The sequence below is a fragment of the Beta vulgaris genome, chromosome 9 (genome assembly GCF_026745355.1).
Source record: "Beta vulgaris subsp. vulgaris cultivar EL10 chromosome 9, EL10.2, whole genome shotgun sequence".
Lineage (NCBI taxonomy): Eukaryota > Viridiplantae > Streptophyta > Magnoliopsida > Caryophyllales > Amaranthaceae > Beta > Beta vulgaris.
Window position 1 is genome coordinate 16776470 of NC_079210.1, and position 15416 is coordinate 16791885.

At 35.5% G+C, this 15416-nt stretch overlaps 1 protein-coding gene across 4 annotated transcripts; it reads right to left on the bottom strand.

Annotated features, from left to right (window-relative positions):
• Window positions 1–341: 341 nt before the first annotated feature.
• Window positions 342–9766, bottom strand: LOC104884951 (potassium transporter 1). Of its 4 annotated transcripts, XM_048635990.2 has the most exons (10): window positions 9514–9766; window positions 4200–4443; window positions 3771–4016; window positions 2670–2720; window positions 2301–2561; window positions 2162–2214; window positions 1970–2084; window positions 1811–1872; window positions 1618–1711; window positions 342–1513 (listed from the first exon to the last, which is right to left on the bottom strand). In XM_048635990.2, the coding sequence occupies exons 1-10, from the start codon at window positions 9562–9564 to the stop codon at window positions 540–542; spliced, it is 2151 nt and encodes a 716-aa protein (XP_048491947.1). In that variant the 5' UTR covers window positions 9565–9766; the 3' UTR covers window positions 342–539. The 4 variants fall into 4 exon arrangements, with proteins under 4 accessions (XP_048491947.1, XP_048491946.1, XP_048491948.1 ...); XM_048635989.2 differs by having other exon boundaries at window positions 1618–1872; window positions 9514–9764; XM_048635991.2 differs by lacking the exon at window positions 9514–9766 and adding an exon at window positions 7300–8925 and having other exon boundaries at window positions 1618–1872; window positions 3771–4035.
• Between the last annotated feature and the right edge of the window lie 5650 nt (window positions 9767–15416).

Here is a 15416-nt window from a genome sequence, read left to right on the forward strand (position 1 = left end):
ACGAGGCTTTCCTACAAAATATTATACTCCCTCTTTTGAAAACCAGGATCAAGAATAATAAACATTGTTAGGTACATGCAAGTTGTGTGCGCCTCGCAAAGCTTATGTGCTCGACGTACAACTTGTGCATAAACATATTATTGTTAGCCATGCACACAACTATCTTGCATCCCGAGTGGAGGTCGTGCCTGACACACAAGGTTCACATCGGCCTATGTAATTGTTGAATTTCTCTATAGATACTCTTTTCCAGATCTTAAAAGACCTCCCTCCAAATTACAAAACCACCTATTTCTCTGTTATCTTTCCCTCAAAAGCATATTATGTCACACTCTTCCATAGAAACCTTTATTAAACTCATTCAAACACTTCAATTAAGAGGGAAAATTTGCAACAAGGGATTTTGCTTTAGTATACTATAAACATATACCTCATATAGTAGTATATTCAGCTAGGGGAGATATCCAGGCTCCAAGCAGCTATCCTATTTACAGCTTACTCATCACGTGATTCGCATCAAACTTTGTACAATATTACCTTTACACATAGTATGCCATACCAACTTCAAGCAGAGAAGTATGAGGCACATTCAGGGCAACATCAGGTCCCCTACAATTCTTGCTTAGAAAAGCATACAAGATATTGATAGCAAATTTCTTGACAACCGAAGATGATTTCTTTGCCTTCGCATAAGAATGACTGACAATGTAAGCTACACCTGATTCCCTTGCACTCAAGATTTTGATGGATTCATCTTTAAGGCACAAGGTATCCAAGTTACCCAGGTTTAGATCCATCAACTTCATAACCTGTAAGTGGTCTAGCGTATGAGCTTCATGATTCTGATTTTCTACCATTTGTGTAGAGGAATCAGCTTCTTCCATAATACCATTGCTGGGCTCTTCTTCAGTCTCTACAAATCTGATGAGCTCCAAAACCACCCTGTTTTCAAAATCATAGTTCTCCTGCAACAAATCCTTGTAACCATACCGAACAATACAGCGGAACATGCCATACTCTTTTGTGCCAACCCTTCCAACAAGAAACCTCTCCTCTTCCGTAACATAGGGTACATGGACAGGTTTTACACATACAATAACCAAGATTTGGTGAAATGCTGGTAGATTTGTAACAAAATGTCCAAAGACAGCTGGTACTCCTGTGGCTAGGTTGGTGTGTAGTAGACCAATCCCTGGGACCCGAACCATGCCTAAACTAGGCCCTAAAGTAACTATTCGGTCCACAGAAACCTTGTTCTCTATGTCAAATTGCTGTTTCTTTAATGTTCCATAGTTCCATACGTACATTATGACCATAAGGAATGAAGATAAAGCAAGAGGAATCCAGCCACTCTCAGGAACCTTGAAAAGACAAGCTGAGAAATAGAGGAGTTCTATGGATCCAAAGACAAGTAAAAAGGAAACTGCAGTTATTATCCTCTTTCTCCAAACTACAATCATGACCAATGCCATCAAGCATGTAGTAACGAACATGACTATGGTGACTGCTAGACCTGCAGTTCAGCACACCAGATACTAAGAGTTCAGTCATAGTTAAAGCAAATGGTCAATTTGCATAGAAGTCATATCATATTTATGGGAGATTCTTGTGTCTTACCATAAGCATGACCTATCATATTTGTATCCCTCAATCCAATCGTAACCGCTAGACATAGGCACATTAGCATCCAATTCACCTCCGGAATGTAGATCTGTCCATATATTTCACTTGAAGTATGAATGATTTTAACTCGAGGAAAGCAATTTAAAGCACAACACTGGCTTATGATAGAGAATGTTGCAGATATTACAGCTTGGCTTCCTACTACTGCTGCAAATGTGGCCACTATGAAAACCGGCCAGAACACAGGTTCTATAGAAAAAAAAGGCCAAAAATGAAACTTTAGTAAACGTAAAAAAACAGAGCTCCAAGCACGTGTGACCTAAACAACAGCATGTATAATTTTGACCTGGAATGGCTTTATAGAAGCTCCTCTGAATATCTTCATGATGACGAGAGAGGAAGGCAGCCTCACCCATATAAGCCAGAACCAAACAAGGGTACACCAGAAAAGAGAATGCTATCTGAATAAACAGAGTGAGTTATCAATGTTTAACGAAACATGCACATGAGGAAGAGAAAAAGTGAATGCAAGAAATACCTTTATTGAACAAGCTGAGAAGTGGCCCAGATCAGCAAACATGGTCTCCACACCTGCAATATAACTACCAGGATATCATGTTTCCAATAGTTCTCTTCAAAGCAAAAACAAAATTATGGGTGAGGATACATGTGAATACCTGTAATAGAGAGAACAACTCCTCCCAAAGACACCCAACCTGCCATGCCTGTGGTTTTAAGTAGCTTAAACATATACACTGGAGAGAGCGCATTAATAACACTTGGATTCCACCTGACGATATTATATACCCCGATGCTGCTAATACACAAAAGCCATGCTGTGACAATTGGCGCAAAAATGAAAGCAACTCTATGTGTTCCATGGTGTTGGAGAGAAAACAGGACTATCAGAATGATGCAGGAAACCACAACTACATAATCTGCAAAATAATAAATGTCAGAGCGTCAGACTGAAAGTATTGTAAATACATTGCAGCTGAATTGCATCTTTCTGAAACACATTTTAGTAATGCTTGTTCAGAACTTACTTTCATGGAGTCCCGTGAATTTTAGACGAACTCCTGACACTGCTGAAAGAACTGAAAGAATATATGTTGTGCTTAGTTAACTATTAAACAAGCAACATACTTTGACAATAGATTCTCACCAATAAATAAGAAAAAAGATAGTAATGTGGGATCTTGTTAGATTCACTCCATGTATACTCTCAAATTTTCTTCACATGTGTTTTCTCTTTCTCTTTACCTTCTCTACGAAAAAAATCTAATTTTATCTTTGTTACTCTTTTTTTGTTTTTTCTACACATCAGTAATGTCTATAGAAATTTTGGAGAGTACTAATGTGTTTAACATGTATCTAGACACTGTTGTGTTTAGAATTTTTAGGCTGAAACTCTCATATTACAAATGACTTGGCAAAATTTCTGGATGCATTTCTTCACTCTACTATTCAAGGAAAAAAATCGTGGATGTGGTCGAGATCGCGATAACGTTCGCGCTATTGTAGAAGCGGCTGGTAACGGATGAATGGAACGGATTGCTGCCGACGTGGCGTGAATTTTTTCGAAAAATTCACATTAATATATTCTAATCTTATTTGCATTCTTTGAGTTTATGAAGCATTATTACAACATAATATAACCAAATCTATCAAATTCTTTGAGTTTATGAAGCATTATTACAACATAATATAACCAAATCTATCAAAATATCATGTTTTCTCAGTTATATAGTAATCTATCTATAAATTATTTTGGCCAATGTTTGAAAAGAATGGATGTATCTAGGCAACAAAAAATTCATTACAGAAGACCGTTATGTAATGGAACGAGAGAGTTGCTACTAATATTCCAGCAAGGCAAATAACAGAATTATTCTAGCACAGCAATTACTTAGATACCGTGCTGTAGGTGAAGCGAATGGGTGGGCGTCCCTGTGAGTTTATTGCAGATTCTATCCTCTATTGTCTACTACATAAAGAGGACAAAACCTTTATAAACTGTCAATGTTGGACAACGACGCTACTATTTGAGGCAAAAAAATCCTTGAAAAAGACTTGCTCCAACAAGCTTAACAAAAGAATGCGATGAGTCACTCTATATAGATTCCAGCTAAAAAGAAAACTGTTACCTGAGATTGCAGGTGTGAGTACAGCGTCACCGATAGCCATACATGTTCCCAGAAGAACAAAGATCAGCAAAGCTTTATGCAATCTTTCATGCTTCTCAAATGGTAGCTTGAAAGCCGAGCTCCTTAGCGGGTGGTCTGATCCTTCAATGGAATATGCAGATAGCTTCTCATCATTGGGCTGTTGATTTGGCAGAATACCAAGATTTGTATGCCGACATAGTAATGAGTATAAGGCAAAAGTGCCGCCTGGGCTACAAGTTAAAAACTGGCATCAACAATCAGTTCATGATCTAATCAATATATAAACTTTACAATAGTCCATTTCTAAGACAGCTATTTCATACTCTACTATAGTTCTAGGACCATAAGAGATTTCTGAATATGCGATAAGCAACGCTGATTATGAACAATAAATAGAGAGAAGCTCACCTTCACCATTATCATCTGCTGACATAACAATGAAAATATATTTGAAAAGAGCAACCAGTGTAAATGTCCAGAAAATGTAGGAAAGCACCCCATAAATCTCTTCATCATCTTCACGGAGCCTCAATTTCTCAGAAAATGTGGTTTTATAAACATATAAAGGTGAGGTACTAAGATCACCATAAACTACTCCGAGACTTTGATATGCCAAAGTAAGCACAGCTGAATAGGAAACACGCTTGATGCTCTGAATAAAAACACCATTATGTATGTTAAGAGATATACATGTAATTTAGGGCCATACTTTTAGGGTCTCCAAAAAATTAGACAATGAAAAAGAAAGAATTCTAAATATGAGCAAGACCTATCTCGACTAAATAAAATTGTGTTATGACCAGTGGCGGATCGAGGAATTGAGCCACGTGGGTTCGGAGTAAACATGAGTTCCAAATTGCATTTTACTATCGACAGTTACATTTTTTGTCGAAAGGAAAACTTTCAATAATTGTATATAGCAGAGTTTTGATTCTTGATTACATTGTAACAAAAAATAAAAAATACTTATTTGTACTAACAAAGATTATCAATATCTTATAAAACAAATATAGAGTTATAAAACGAACTACAGGTTGAGTTCAATTATTAAGACAGTTTCCATTAAATCAAACAATCAATTAAGTGTTGAAAGTAATTATATATCTATGATATGAAACGATACATTATTTTTGTTTAGAAGTGATTATAAAATTCTTCCATGTCAATGAAAAATTATTATTTGCACATTAGTTAGTTTTTAAAATGCACATATAAAAATTTAAAATATATATACATTAATCCTTCTCCTTTTAACACACTTTTCCTTGCATATCATATAAATATATGAGTAATGAATCAAGTAAATTAATATAGTTGAAATGACTAGTTTCACTTAGTGCATGACTAATTGATTGCTTAAGCAAGGAAAATGGGAAGAAAATGGAAAATCACCTAAATTCATTACCTTTTGATGTATTAATATTTGGTGGGAGGGTGAGACTTATAGATATAAAGGTGACTTAATAACTAAAGTGAGGATTAAAAAACGGTAATAGAAAACCAAAAAATGAAACACGTACAAGTTGTAGACCTTAGTAACAAAAGATAAGGAAAGAAGAAAAAAATAAAATAAAATAACACTGCTTTCCCACGGAGTTGAACCTGCGACCCGAATGCAATATCTCAGACTATCACGTGTATGTTACCACTGAGCCACAATGCTATGTTGTAATATATGCCACATATTTATTACATAACCTTTTCTTGTTTTCCTTTATTTTTCAGTTTTTTTCTCTGGATCCGCGTGGGTTCAGTTGAAGCCACGCTTAGTCCGCCACTGGTTATGACAGATGTGAGAAAGAACAAATAACAAATGCAAAACAAAGAAAAACGCAAACAGATTTAATGTGTTGGCTACGTCCACGGGCAAAGAGAAAAAATAGTGTTATTGATGAAGAGGAATAACAGATTAGAAATGTGTTTCTAGCACTAATGACCACTCAAAACGAATTAGGTTAAAAGCTTATTTACAACCCAGCTCGAAAAACGCGTTTCCGCGTTAAAAAGCCCACCGCCCAATCGGGTCGGGTGACACACGCTCGATCGGGCGGTAATTTTTCCAACCCTAGATTCGTCTTAGGCCCGATCGGGTGGCCATTCCCCGGTCGTGATTCGGTAATCCGCCTGATTGCTGCCAAGCCCCTACTAAGCTCCTTCGACCCCGCCAGGTCGCGGCGCTGCCTGATGTGATCGGGAGCCCGTGCGAACAACTCCTTTGACGAATGTGCAACCAGATTTAATTCACAAATTCCTATAAATCTCCACCTTGACTTGAATCCTCTCATAATAAACCAAAAAACCAGATAACAGATGAGCAGATAACCAGTAATAGACGCTCAAATTCTCCTTGATTTGCCTCGAAAGACAACCAGAACCAAACTTGTCCTCTTAAGGACACCAGATCAGCCCTGAAGGGCCCATTAGCCCCTAAGGACCCCAAATTTCCCCCAAAGGACAACTAACAGCTTAGAATAATTTGTAAGTCCAACCAACCTAGGAACTATTCGTACAGATGACTTGCTTATACACTTTTCTAGCACAAGTAACACCTTCCTTGGACGGCTCTTTCTTATACCACCCCTCCGACAAATAATGCAAAACCCATCGTGTCTTCACAACTGTCCCTTTGGGGAGAGTTACTAAAGATTACATGCCGACCAAGAACCAAATTTGGCTGACTCGATTTTGACGACGAAGAACACGGAATTTCATATTCAAATTGTGAGTGTTGACAGAATTTTACCTGACGTGAATCACCACTCCAATCTAGAGTGTCTCTGTGCTCCACCTCTTTCTCAACACTACCACAAACAACCAATGTGGCCCGTGAAACGTGCCTAATATTGTTCAAAGTACAGACTTTCCCATCACATCTCCTAATTCTGATAGACCCTATACCAATTGTCTTGCAAACATAGGAATACTTCCATTAACCTCTTTCTAGTTCACAAACCACTCCATGTGTGGACACATATGACAAGATGCCCCCAAATCTAGAACCCACGCATCCGACAAATACATTTCTTCATTAGCAACTACGGCAATGGTATCATCAGAACTCAAATTTTCTACTACAAAAGCAAAACCAAGACCCAGATTTAATGTTCATGATTCTTCTTTTTAAGACATTCCCTTTTCCAATGCACCGTCTCCTTACAGTAATTACATACATCACTAGGTTTAGGACCTCTAAAAAACGGTTTCCTGAATATTCTCCCCGAATTCCTCTGTTCGTTACCTTCACCTAGCTACTAATCCAGCACCCTGATCGACTGTATCTGTACCAGGCGCCTTATGACAGACCTCTCTAGTATGAAGCGCTGATCTTACTTCTTCTAATGACAGACTATCTTTCCTAACAATAAAGGATCCACAAAATTCTCATACGATAAAGGCAAAGATACTAACAGAACTAAAGCAGCTTCTTCACCATCTACTTTAACATCAATATTACGAAGATCTAGTAAGATAGTATTTAATTTATCTAGATAGTCCCTCAGAGATGTACCTTCCTGCATACGCAGGCTGAACAGACGTTGCTTCAAAAGCAACGTGTTAGTTAGAGGTTTTGTCATATACAACTCTCCCACTTCAACCACAGACCGGCGTCGCATCTTGATTTGCCACAGACTGAAACTGTTTCTCCCAGTGAATTTATTGATTTCCACACTCATCACCAATTTTTTATGACAGATGTGAGAAAGAACAAATAACGAATGCAAAACAAAGAAAAACGCACACAAATTTAACGTGGTCCACCAACAGTGTGTTGGCTACATCCACGGGCAGAGAGGGAGAATATTTTCATTGATGAACAGGAATAACGAATTACACAGATGTGTTTTTAGCACTAATGACCACTCAAAACGAATTAGGTTAAAAGCCTATTTATAACCCAGCTCTGAAAAAGCGTTTCCACATATATAAAAAGCCCATCGCCCGATCAGGCGGTAATTCTTCCAACCCAGATTCGTCTCGGGCCCGATCGGGCCGCCATCACCCGGCCGTGATTCGGTGATCACACCGATATGGCGAACCCGCCGATCCAATCGGGTGGTCTGCTGCCAAGCCCCTGCTAAGCTCCTTCGATCCGCTCGATCGGACGGCACTGCCGATCTGAGCAGGCTCCCCTCCGCTCCTTTGACGAATGTTCAACCAGATTCAAAGCACAAATTCCTACGACTTGTGAGTAGCTCCACAATCTTTTCTCTATTAAATTTATTACAAACATATCTAAACAAAATTTAGTTGTGTCTTTTACAATAGAAATTACTTTGATAAGTGGTAAGTTAATAACTCCCTTAAACTGGCGAAGAAAATAAAATAGAGAAAGCTATGTGATTAGGCCAATTCTATCTCACCGAAGCAATTCGAGCTTGAGTCGAGCTATGAGTAAAGCTTAACAAGAACGAGCCGAGCTTGGGCATATTGAGTTTAACGAGTATCGAGCATAAATCGAAAAAGTGCAAATTATTGGTTTTCGAGTTGAATTGAGCAAGCTCCATTTACACCCTTAGTTTTATGTATGGTTGGGATTCTTGGCATTGCAAGTTCCCATCTTTAATGCATCTAACTAGAGAGGAGAGTGAGCATATTATCTATTGTGTGTCGTATGTGGTTGCTTCATAAAACAACGCTAATGTTGTGTTTAGGGAAGAGTAATATGATCATTTTTTCCATGGACTTGTATAGAAGACACATTTTAAATTATGGCATAAGTAACGACACTCTTATCTTTCCTATTTCATTTGATCACCTAGAAAACAAAACAATTCAAGACTAAAACTAAACTAAGATTGTGTTCTAGGAAAACCGTTTTTCACGAAAAATAACTTTCCCGTTGTCCTCCAATTGGTTTGTATATTGGTCAAGATTAATTCTTTCCCCTTTTTCTTTAAGCAATACCACCTATTCACCCTAACCTCACCTTCCTCTTCCTCTCCTGTAATCTCCTCTATTTCCCTTTTGCTCTTCCTCTCATATCCTCTATCCCTTGTCTTTTTCTATGCTCTTTTTATCAAGCAACATGAAGTTTGAAACCATACTTAAAATAAAATTCAGTTTAACATGTTTTCAATTGAACTAAACACAACCCAAACATTATATTGCTAGTTTAAGATATCGCTTACATTCTAAAAAAGTCCTACGCAGGCCATACCCCGGGGGGGGGGGGGGGGGGGGGTCTTTGTTCATAGAGATTAAAATTGGATGCAACAAATATATCAAAAAAGGAATCAAGTTTGTAATTCAAAGATAACCAACCCCACTCACTACTTTCATGACATAGAATATTGGTACTCACATGAGGTAGTTAAAGTGTAGTGTATTTTGACTAATAACATTATGTTTTTATTTTTCTTCAATCATGTTTACTATTTTCTGAAAGAAACTAACATGTTTCAAATAGTAGATAGAGCATAAATACACAAGTGACATAAGTAAATTCCATTTACAAAAGATCCAGCACAAAAAAAAATAATCTCAAATTAGCTCATCATAGTTTATAAGCACAAATGGACAAAAACCTTATAGAAGATTATGAAATGGCAATAACTAACATAATCTAATAAAATTACAGGAATATGAACAATATTGTAGAATGACCCAAAAAGCAAAATAAGGCAGAACTCAAAAAAATATTAAAAGAAAAAATCTTAATAATTTCTATAAAAAAGAAAAGAAGGTGAAAAGTAGAATGTAAATGAGCAAGAAAGTGAACAACCTGATGTGATGCTCCCCCTTCAACTGATTCTACAGAAGACCTTTGGTTCATGGTTAATGGGTTTGTTATGATTAGCAAGTGAGAAAAGTAGCCTCTTTTAGTTTGATTATATGCAAAATGAAAGGACTTAGTTTTTCTGAAAGAGGGGTGATTATGATATTGATAGAAGCAGGGAATGTGAAGTGTATGCAGTAAGTAAAGTGGGGTAGTAAACAAGGCTGCAAATAATGTTGTGTCCCCAAGGGAGTTGGGCAACGCATTCAATGCTGCTCTCTTTCTCTGTCACTTGCATTTATTTAAATATTTTCCTTTATCTAAATGAACAGGGTAATGATACTGTTCTATAGGAGTAAAGGGAGCAAAGCTGACTCAATTTTAAAAACCTGACTCGAGACCTGATATAGACTTGAAAATGAAGATTCGAAAATATCCTAAAACTTTGTAGGATTGATATCGATGTGAATTAACTAGATCTAAAATAAAACTGACTCAAAACGAATCGGTAAGTCCTCAGTCAATAAGCCGGTTCCAGTTTCTGCAAAAGAGAACACGTAAACTAGCTCGGGGGTTGATCTGAGGAACGCCCCTCCGATGCCTAAGTCAGTAATGGGTAAACCGGTAGCTCTCAGGTGGAGTATGATAGTGTTAGTCGACGTACCTCATGACTCAGATCAACGGAGTATTTATAAGGGGTCCGCAAAGCCCGTATCCAAGTAGGACTCTGCTTCTATTGGAATATTCATAGGGATATCCCTTTGGGATATTCTTTTGTCCTATACTGAGCTTCTATCTTTAGGCCCGTAGGCAACTGTAGATGGAAGTTTGATTAAGCCTAAGCCCTTGATGAAAGGCCCGGAGAAGGATGCCGTCTAGGCTTCTCAGTGGAACTGGTATGACGAAGTCAACGGTTCTGTAGTAGGCATGTTTGACCATGACGATACTTGTCGGTCTGGGTAGACCGATATGGAACTTAGTCAGCCCCCATACACATATTATGATATTTTTGTAATTTTAATAGTAACTGGATACTTAGGGTGAGTTTATCCCTCATATTCAACTCCAAACTTCAAACTGTGTCACACTAGCTTTCCACTATTTTTTTAATTCTACAGAGTCACTTCAAACTTATTCCAGTTTTATACCCTATCTCTCATATTATCTCCAGACTCACTTCACTTTATTGTATGCATTCTAGTTATTGTTTTGTTTTCAGTACCATTATATTATGAAAATGTAATAAATTAGAATAATTACCAATAAATATTAGTTAAATGATTTTTTTTAATTATTTAAGATTTTAAATTGACATAAATATTATAAAATTTACATAACACTAATTAAGTACATGAGCAATTTAAAAGGCATTCAAAAATATAACTAAATGCATAATAATTTCTACAACATATGACAAAAGATACTCACGAAATTTAAAAATACACATGAATTTTAGTTAGCATTTTCTCCAAAACATGACCAAATGTGCTCCATCAAGTCATGTTGCAATTGGTGACATTGAGTTCGGTTACGAATTCGCGTATGATTTTCAAAGTATCTGCTTCGATTTGCATAATAACTTCTAAGCAGACCAGTGCGAAGTTGCGAGCTTTCATTTTGATTTCTTGATACTGTATATTCAATAGTAGGGGTGATTCCATTATCATCTCCTTCATCCTCAATAATCATATTATGCAATATTATTCATGCTTTCATGATGTCCCCAACTTCACTTTCATCCCATAAACGTACCGGGTTGCAAACAATCGTGAACCTCTTTTAGAGCACCCCAAATGCCCGTTCTATATCCTTCATTGCACCTTCTTGATATTGAGAAAATAGTTTCCTTTTCTCGGATAGCGTATTCGCTCGAGTGATGAATGTGACAAAAATTGGCCACTCAGGATAAATAACATCTGCAAGATAATATCCTATATTATACATGCTTCCATTTACAGCATATTGGATTTATGGGCCTCGACCTTGAAGTAACTCATTGAATATCGTGGATGGATCTAGTACATTAATGTCATTGTTAGAACTTGCAAAACCAAAATATGCAAGCCAAATCCATAAAACAGATAAAATAACAGCTTCCAATACCATAGTTGGTACACCTTGATGACCTCCAGTGTATTGATCTTGCCATGTTGTAGGACATTTATCCCATTACCAATGTATAAATAAATACTACCTAGTATACATGGGAATCCGTGAGCTTCCCCTATTTGAAGCAAACGTTGGATGTCATCCACAGTTGGCCTTCTCAAGTATTCAGGTTTAAATATCTTGATGACACACTTATAAAATTTCTTTAAACATTGTATCGATGTATTTCCACCAATGCGCACATATTCATCTACAACGTCACCAACCACTCCATAAGCCAACAATCGAATGACAGCAACACATTTTTGTAGTGGAGTGAGAAAGCTTCTACCAAGCGCATCAACTCTTTGTGTAAAATAGTCAGAATGGTTTTCAAAAGTATGGACAATGCGAAAGAATAACTCTTTTCTCATCCTGAACCTTCTGCTAAATTGTCGTGCGTTGTATACCGGGTTGCTTGAGATATAATCATTCCATATGTGCTTGTGCCCTTCTTTACGTTTTCTGTCCGGGTAATATCGCTTCTTTCTTACTTTATATTATTTGAAGGTGAAGTATCTTGAATGATATCATTGAGGATATTATCTACTGCATCCATGAAAGTGTCACCCCCCATGTATGAATCACACATTTGATTATACAAATCATCAAAGGTGAAAATGAAGACACCAACAAACTTATTGAATAGTAAGACAACTAACTTGTTGTTATATTGATTTATCTTTTGAAAATGACTATGCTATGTTTAGAAATAACTATCTAGTGCTCTCAAAATGTTCATCTCATATTCAGAAAATGTCTATTTATTGTCGTTTATATCATAATTTTTCCCCTCATGTTCAAATATACATTCTAAGTATATATAACCTATGTGTTAGTGATAAGGACATGAGAAAGTTGGTGCTCCAAATGTAACACAAAAAGATGGGAGTGGAGACATGAACATTTCTACTGAATAGTAAGACAGCTAAGTTGTTGTTATATTGATTTATATTCTGAAATTGACTATGTTATGCTCTACAAATGTCTATCTAGTCATCTGAAATGTTTATCTCGTGTTCTGAAAATGTTAATTTATTACCATTTATATCACAACTTTTTCCCTCATATTCTAATATAAATTCTAAATATTTTTTATTAAACCCATGTATTAGTGACAAGGGATATGAGAAAGTTGATGCTCCAAGTATAACACAAAAGGATGAAAATGAAGTCATGAAAAAGCCTGCTGAACAGTAAGACAACCAACTTGCCATATTGATTTATGTTCTGAAATGACTATGTTATGTTCTACAAATGTCTATATCATGTTCTGAAAATAATATTTTCCTTATCATGTTAAAAATTTAAGAAGCTCATGTATTTCTGGTCGTTCATTTTTTATATTAGTCCAATTGATGTTATCTTTTGGTATAACAAATGTTATAAAGATGTGTATGTTCTGTTCTAAACATATCTATATTATGTCAAAGATGTTTGTGTTATGTTCTAAAGATGTTTATGTTAAGTTGGGTAAATATCCTTTAGGTCTTGAACTGAATATAATTAATATCTTCTTTAGCAAAGATACAGTAACATACCTCGTAGTTAGGACTTAAACCACATATTTGGACAAAAAGTATTAATCTTACTAACCACTAACCAGGGTTTATCTTTTCGTATAACAAATGTTATAAAGATGTGTATGTTATGTTCTAAAGATGTTTATGTTAAGTTCTAAAAATATATATATTATGTTATGTAAACGTCTATGTTATGCTCTAAAAATATCTATGTTATGTTCTGAAACTATCTATATTATTTTTGAAAATAATACTTAATAAACTATTTTGCATATGTTCTAGGACTGTTGATGAAGATATAGTTATAAAGGAAGAAACAGGAGAGCAAAAACTTGTTCTAAAGGATTTGGGCAAAAAAAGAAGGCAAAAAATTCAACAAGTGGATATTCAAAGGAAAAAAGCAAAAGATAATACTTGATGAATCTGAAGAAGATGATGTCATTGAGGTGGATAAAGACTTCAATAAAGTGGTGAAGTGAAAAGCCACTTAACCAAAGGATTCCACCAAAGCAATTCATGGCCGTACTTAAGGATATTCCATCTGAGCATAAGGAAGCTATTAGGAGAATAGGATTTGGAGGCTTCTTGGATTTGGATTTAGATGCTCATAAATTCATATTTGCTGATTAATTAGTAAGAAGCTTTGATCATGATCGGGTTTCTTTGGTTCTTAGCAAAAAACAAGAAATTGATATTCTACCAGAGGACATACACTTAGTTTATGGGTTGTCTATGGGAGGTAGAGAAATAGAGGAGCCAAAAAATGAAGAAGAAGATTGGAATTTTTTTTTGCATAATTGAAGAGGGTTGTTTAATTTGAGGCGTGGAAGTCCATTATTGTCCATGGTGATAATTGAGATTGAAAGATTAATACAAGAGCCAGTTTGTGATGAGTTCTTGTGGCATTTTCTCATATGTGCAGTTAATTGTTGTATCCGTTCCACTTCAAATCCATCATTGAATTAAAAATTTTTGTATAGTTGCATGTATACAAGCAAAATTCATGAGTTAGATTGGTGCACATTCACCTACAAACACTTGAAGTATTCTGCACTTGAGTGGCAAGAAGGCAACACTTTCTTCACTGGTCCACTGCCTTTCTTGTTGTTAAGTTATAAATATTATTCATTGTAAATTCTTAATGTTTGTAGAATAATTGTTTATGATTTATATCAAAGTATTACAATTGTAGAGCATATGGAACTTTCTATTATGTTCTGAATAGTTCTATGTCATTTTCTTTTATAAATAATAGATTTCTTATTTTGATCGTTTACAAAGAGCTAAGTTTAAGCAACCAAGAAGCTTTCCCATCATCTCGATTTGGAATAAGCAAATTAAATGATCAATGAAAGGATGAAGATTGAACTAAAGAGAGGTTTTGGAAAGGGATTGGTGCTTGATAGGATCAAATTTGAAGAAATGCCACAGAAGAAAGAACATGGAAAAGATGTAAAAAACGTTGGAACATCGTCATCTCCAAGTGATGTAATGGTACTCACCTTATACTCTAATATGAATATTTCTATATTATGTTCTAAATAGTTTTATGTTATTTTTTGACAAATAATTTGATTTTTTTTTTGTGTTCCGAAAATGTCTATGATATGTTCTAAAAATGTTATGTGAAGAATGCTTCTTATGTTATGAAAATCTGATATGATGTTCTAAAAAGTTCATTTACAACTTAGGTTTGAAATTCAGAACATATGATATATACATTTTAGAACATTACTAATAGTAGTTTAGAACATTAGTAGTGGTAGTTTAGAACACAAGGATTGAGTTTTAGAATTCAATGTTTTTTAGGTAATACAATTATTATTTACCTTGATGATTTTTTTTTGGGAACATATGAAATTTCTTTAGACATATAGCTAAATATGTACAACTTAGGTCTGATATTCAGAACATATGATATAAATTTTAGAATATCACTAGTAATAATTTAGAACACTATTAGTAGTAGTTTAGAACATTACTAATAGTAGTTTAAAATTATTCGTGTGATTCGAAATTCTATATAATATGTTCTAAAACTGAGACGTGAGATGTTCTAAAAAAATGTTTCTTATGTTCTGTAAATGTGTTTAGAATAATATATCATGTTTTTTATTATTCCACTTTTTGGCATCAAGCTAAGGGTTTTCTTGACAAGTTTGGAAATTTGGCCAAGACTTTAGCATCCAATGTGAATGAGTTGTATGCCATGTTAGATAGTGTATCTAACATATTTGG

Excerpts from the sequence above, each read along its gene's own strand:
- LOC104884951 (XM_048635989.2), bottom strand. The coding sequence starts at position 9,564 with ATGAACCAAAGGTCTTCTGTAGAATCAGTTGAAGGGGGAGCATCACAT. Across the intron at positions 2,721-3,770 it reads ACTCACACCTGCAATCTCAG|TTCTTTCAGCAGTGTCAGGA; the intron begins GTAACAGTTTTC and ends ATATTCTTTCAG. Across the intron at positions 2,215-2,300 it reads AGTTGTTCTCTCTATTACAG|GTGTGGAGACCATGTTTGCT; the intron begins GTATTCACATGT and ends GTTATATTGCAG.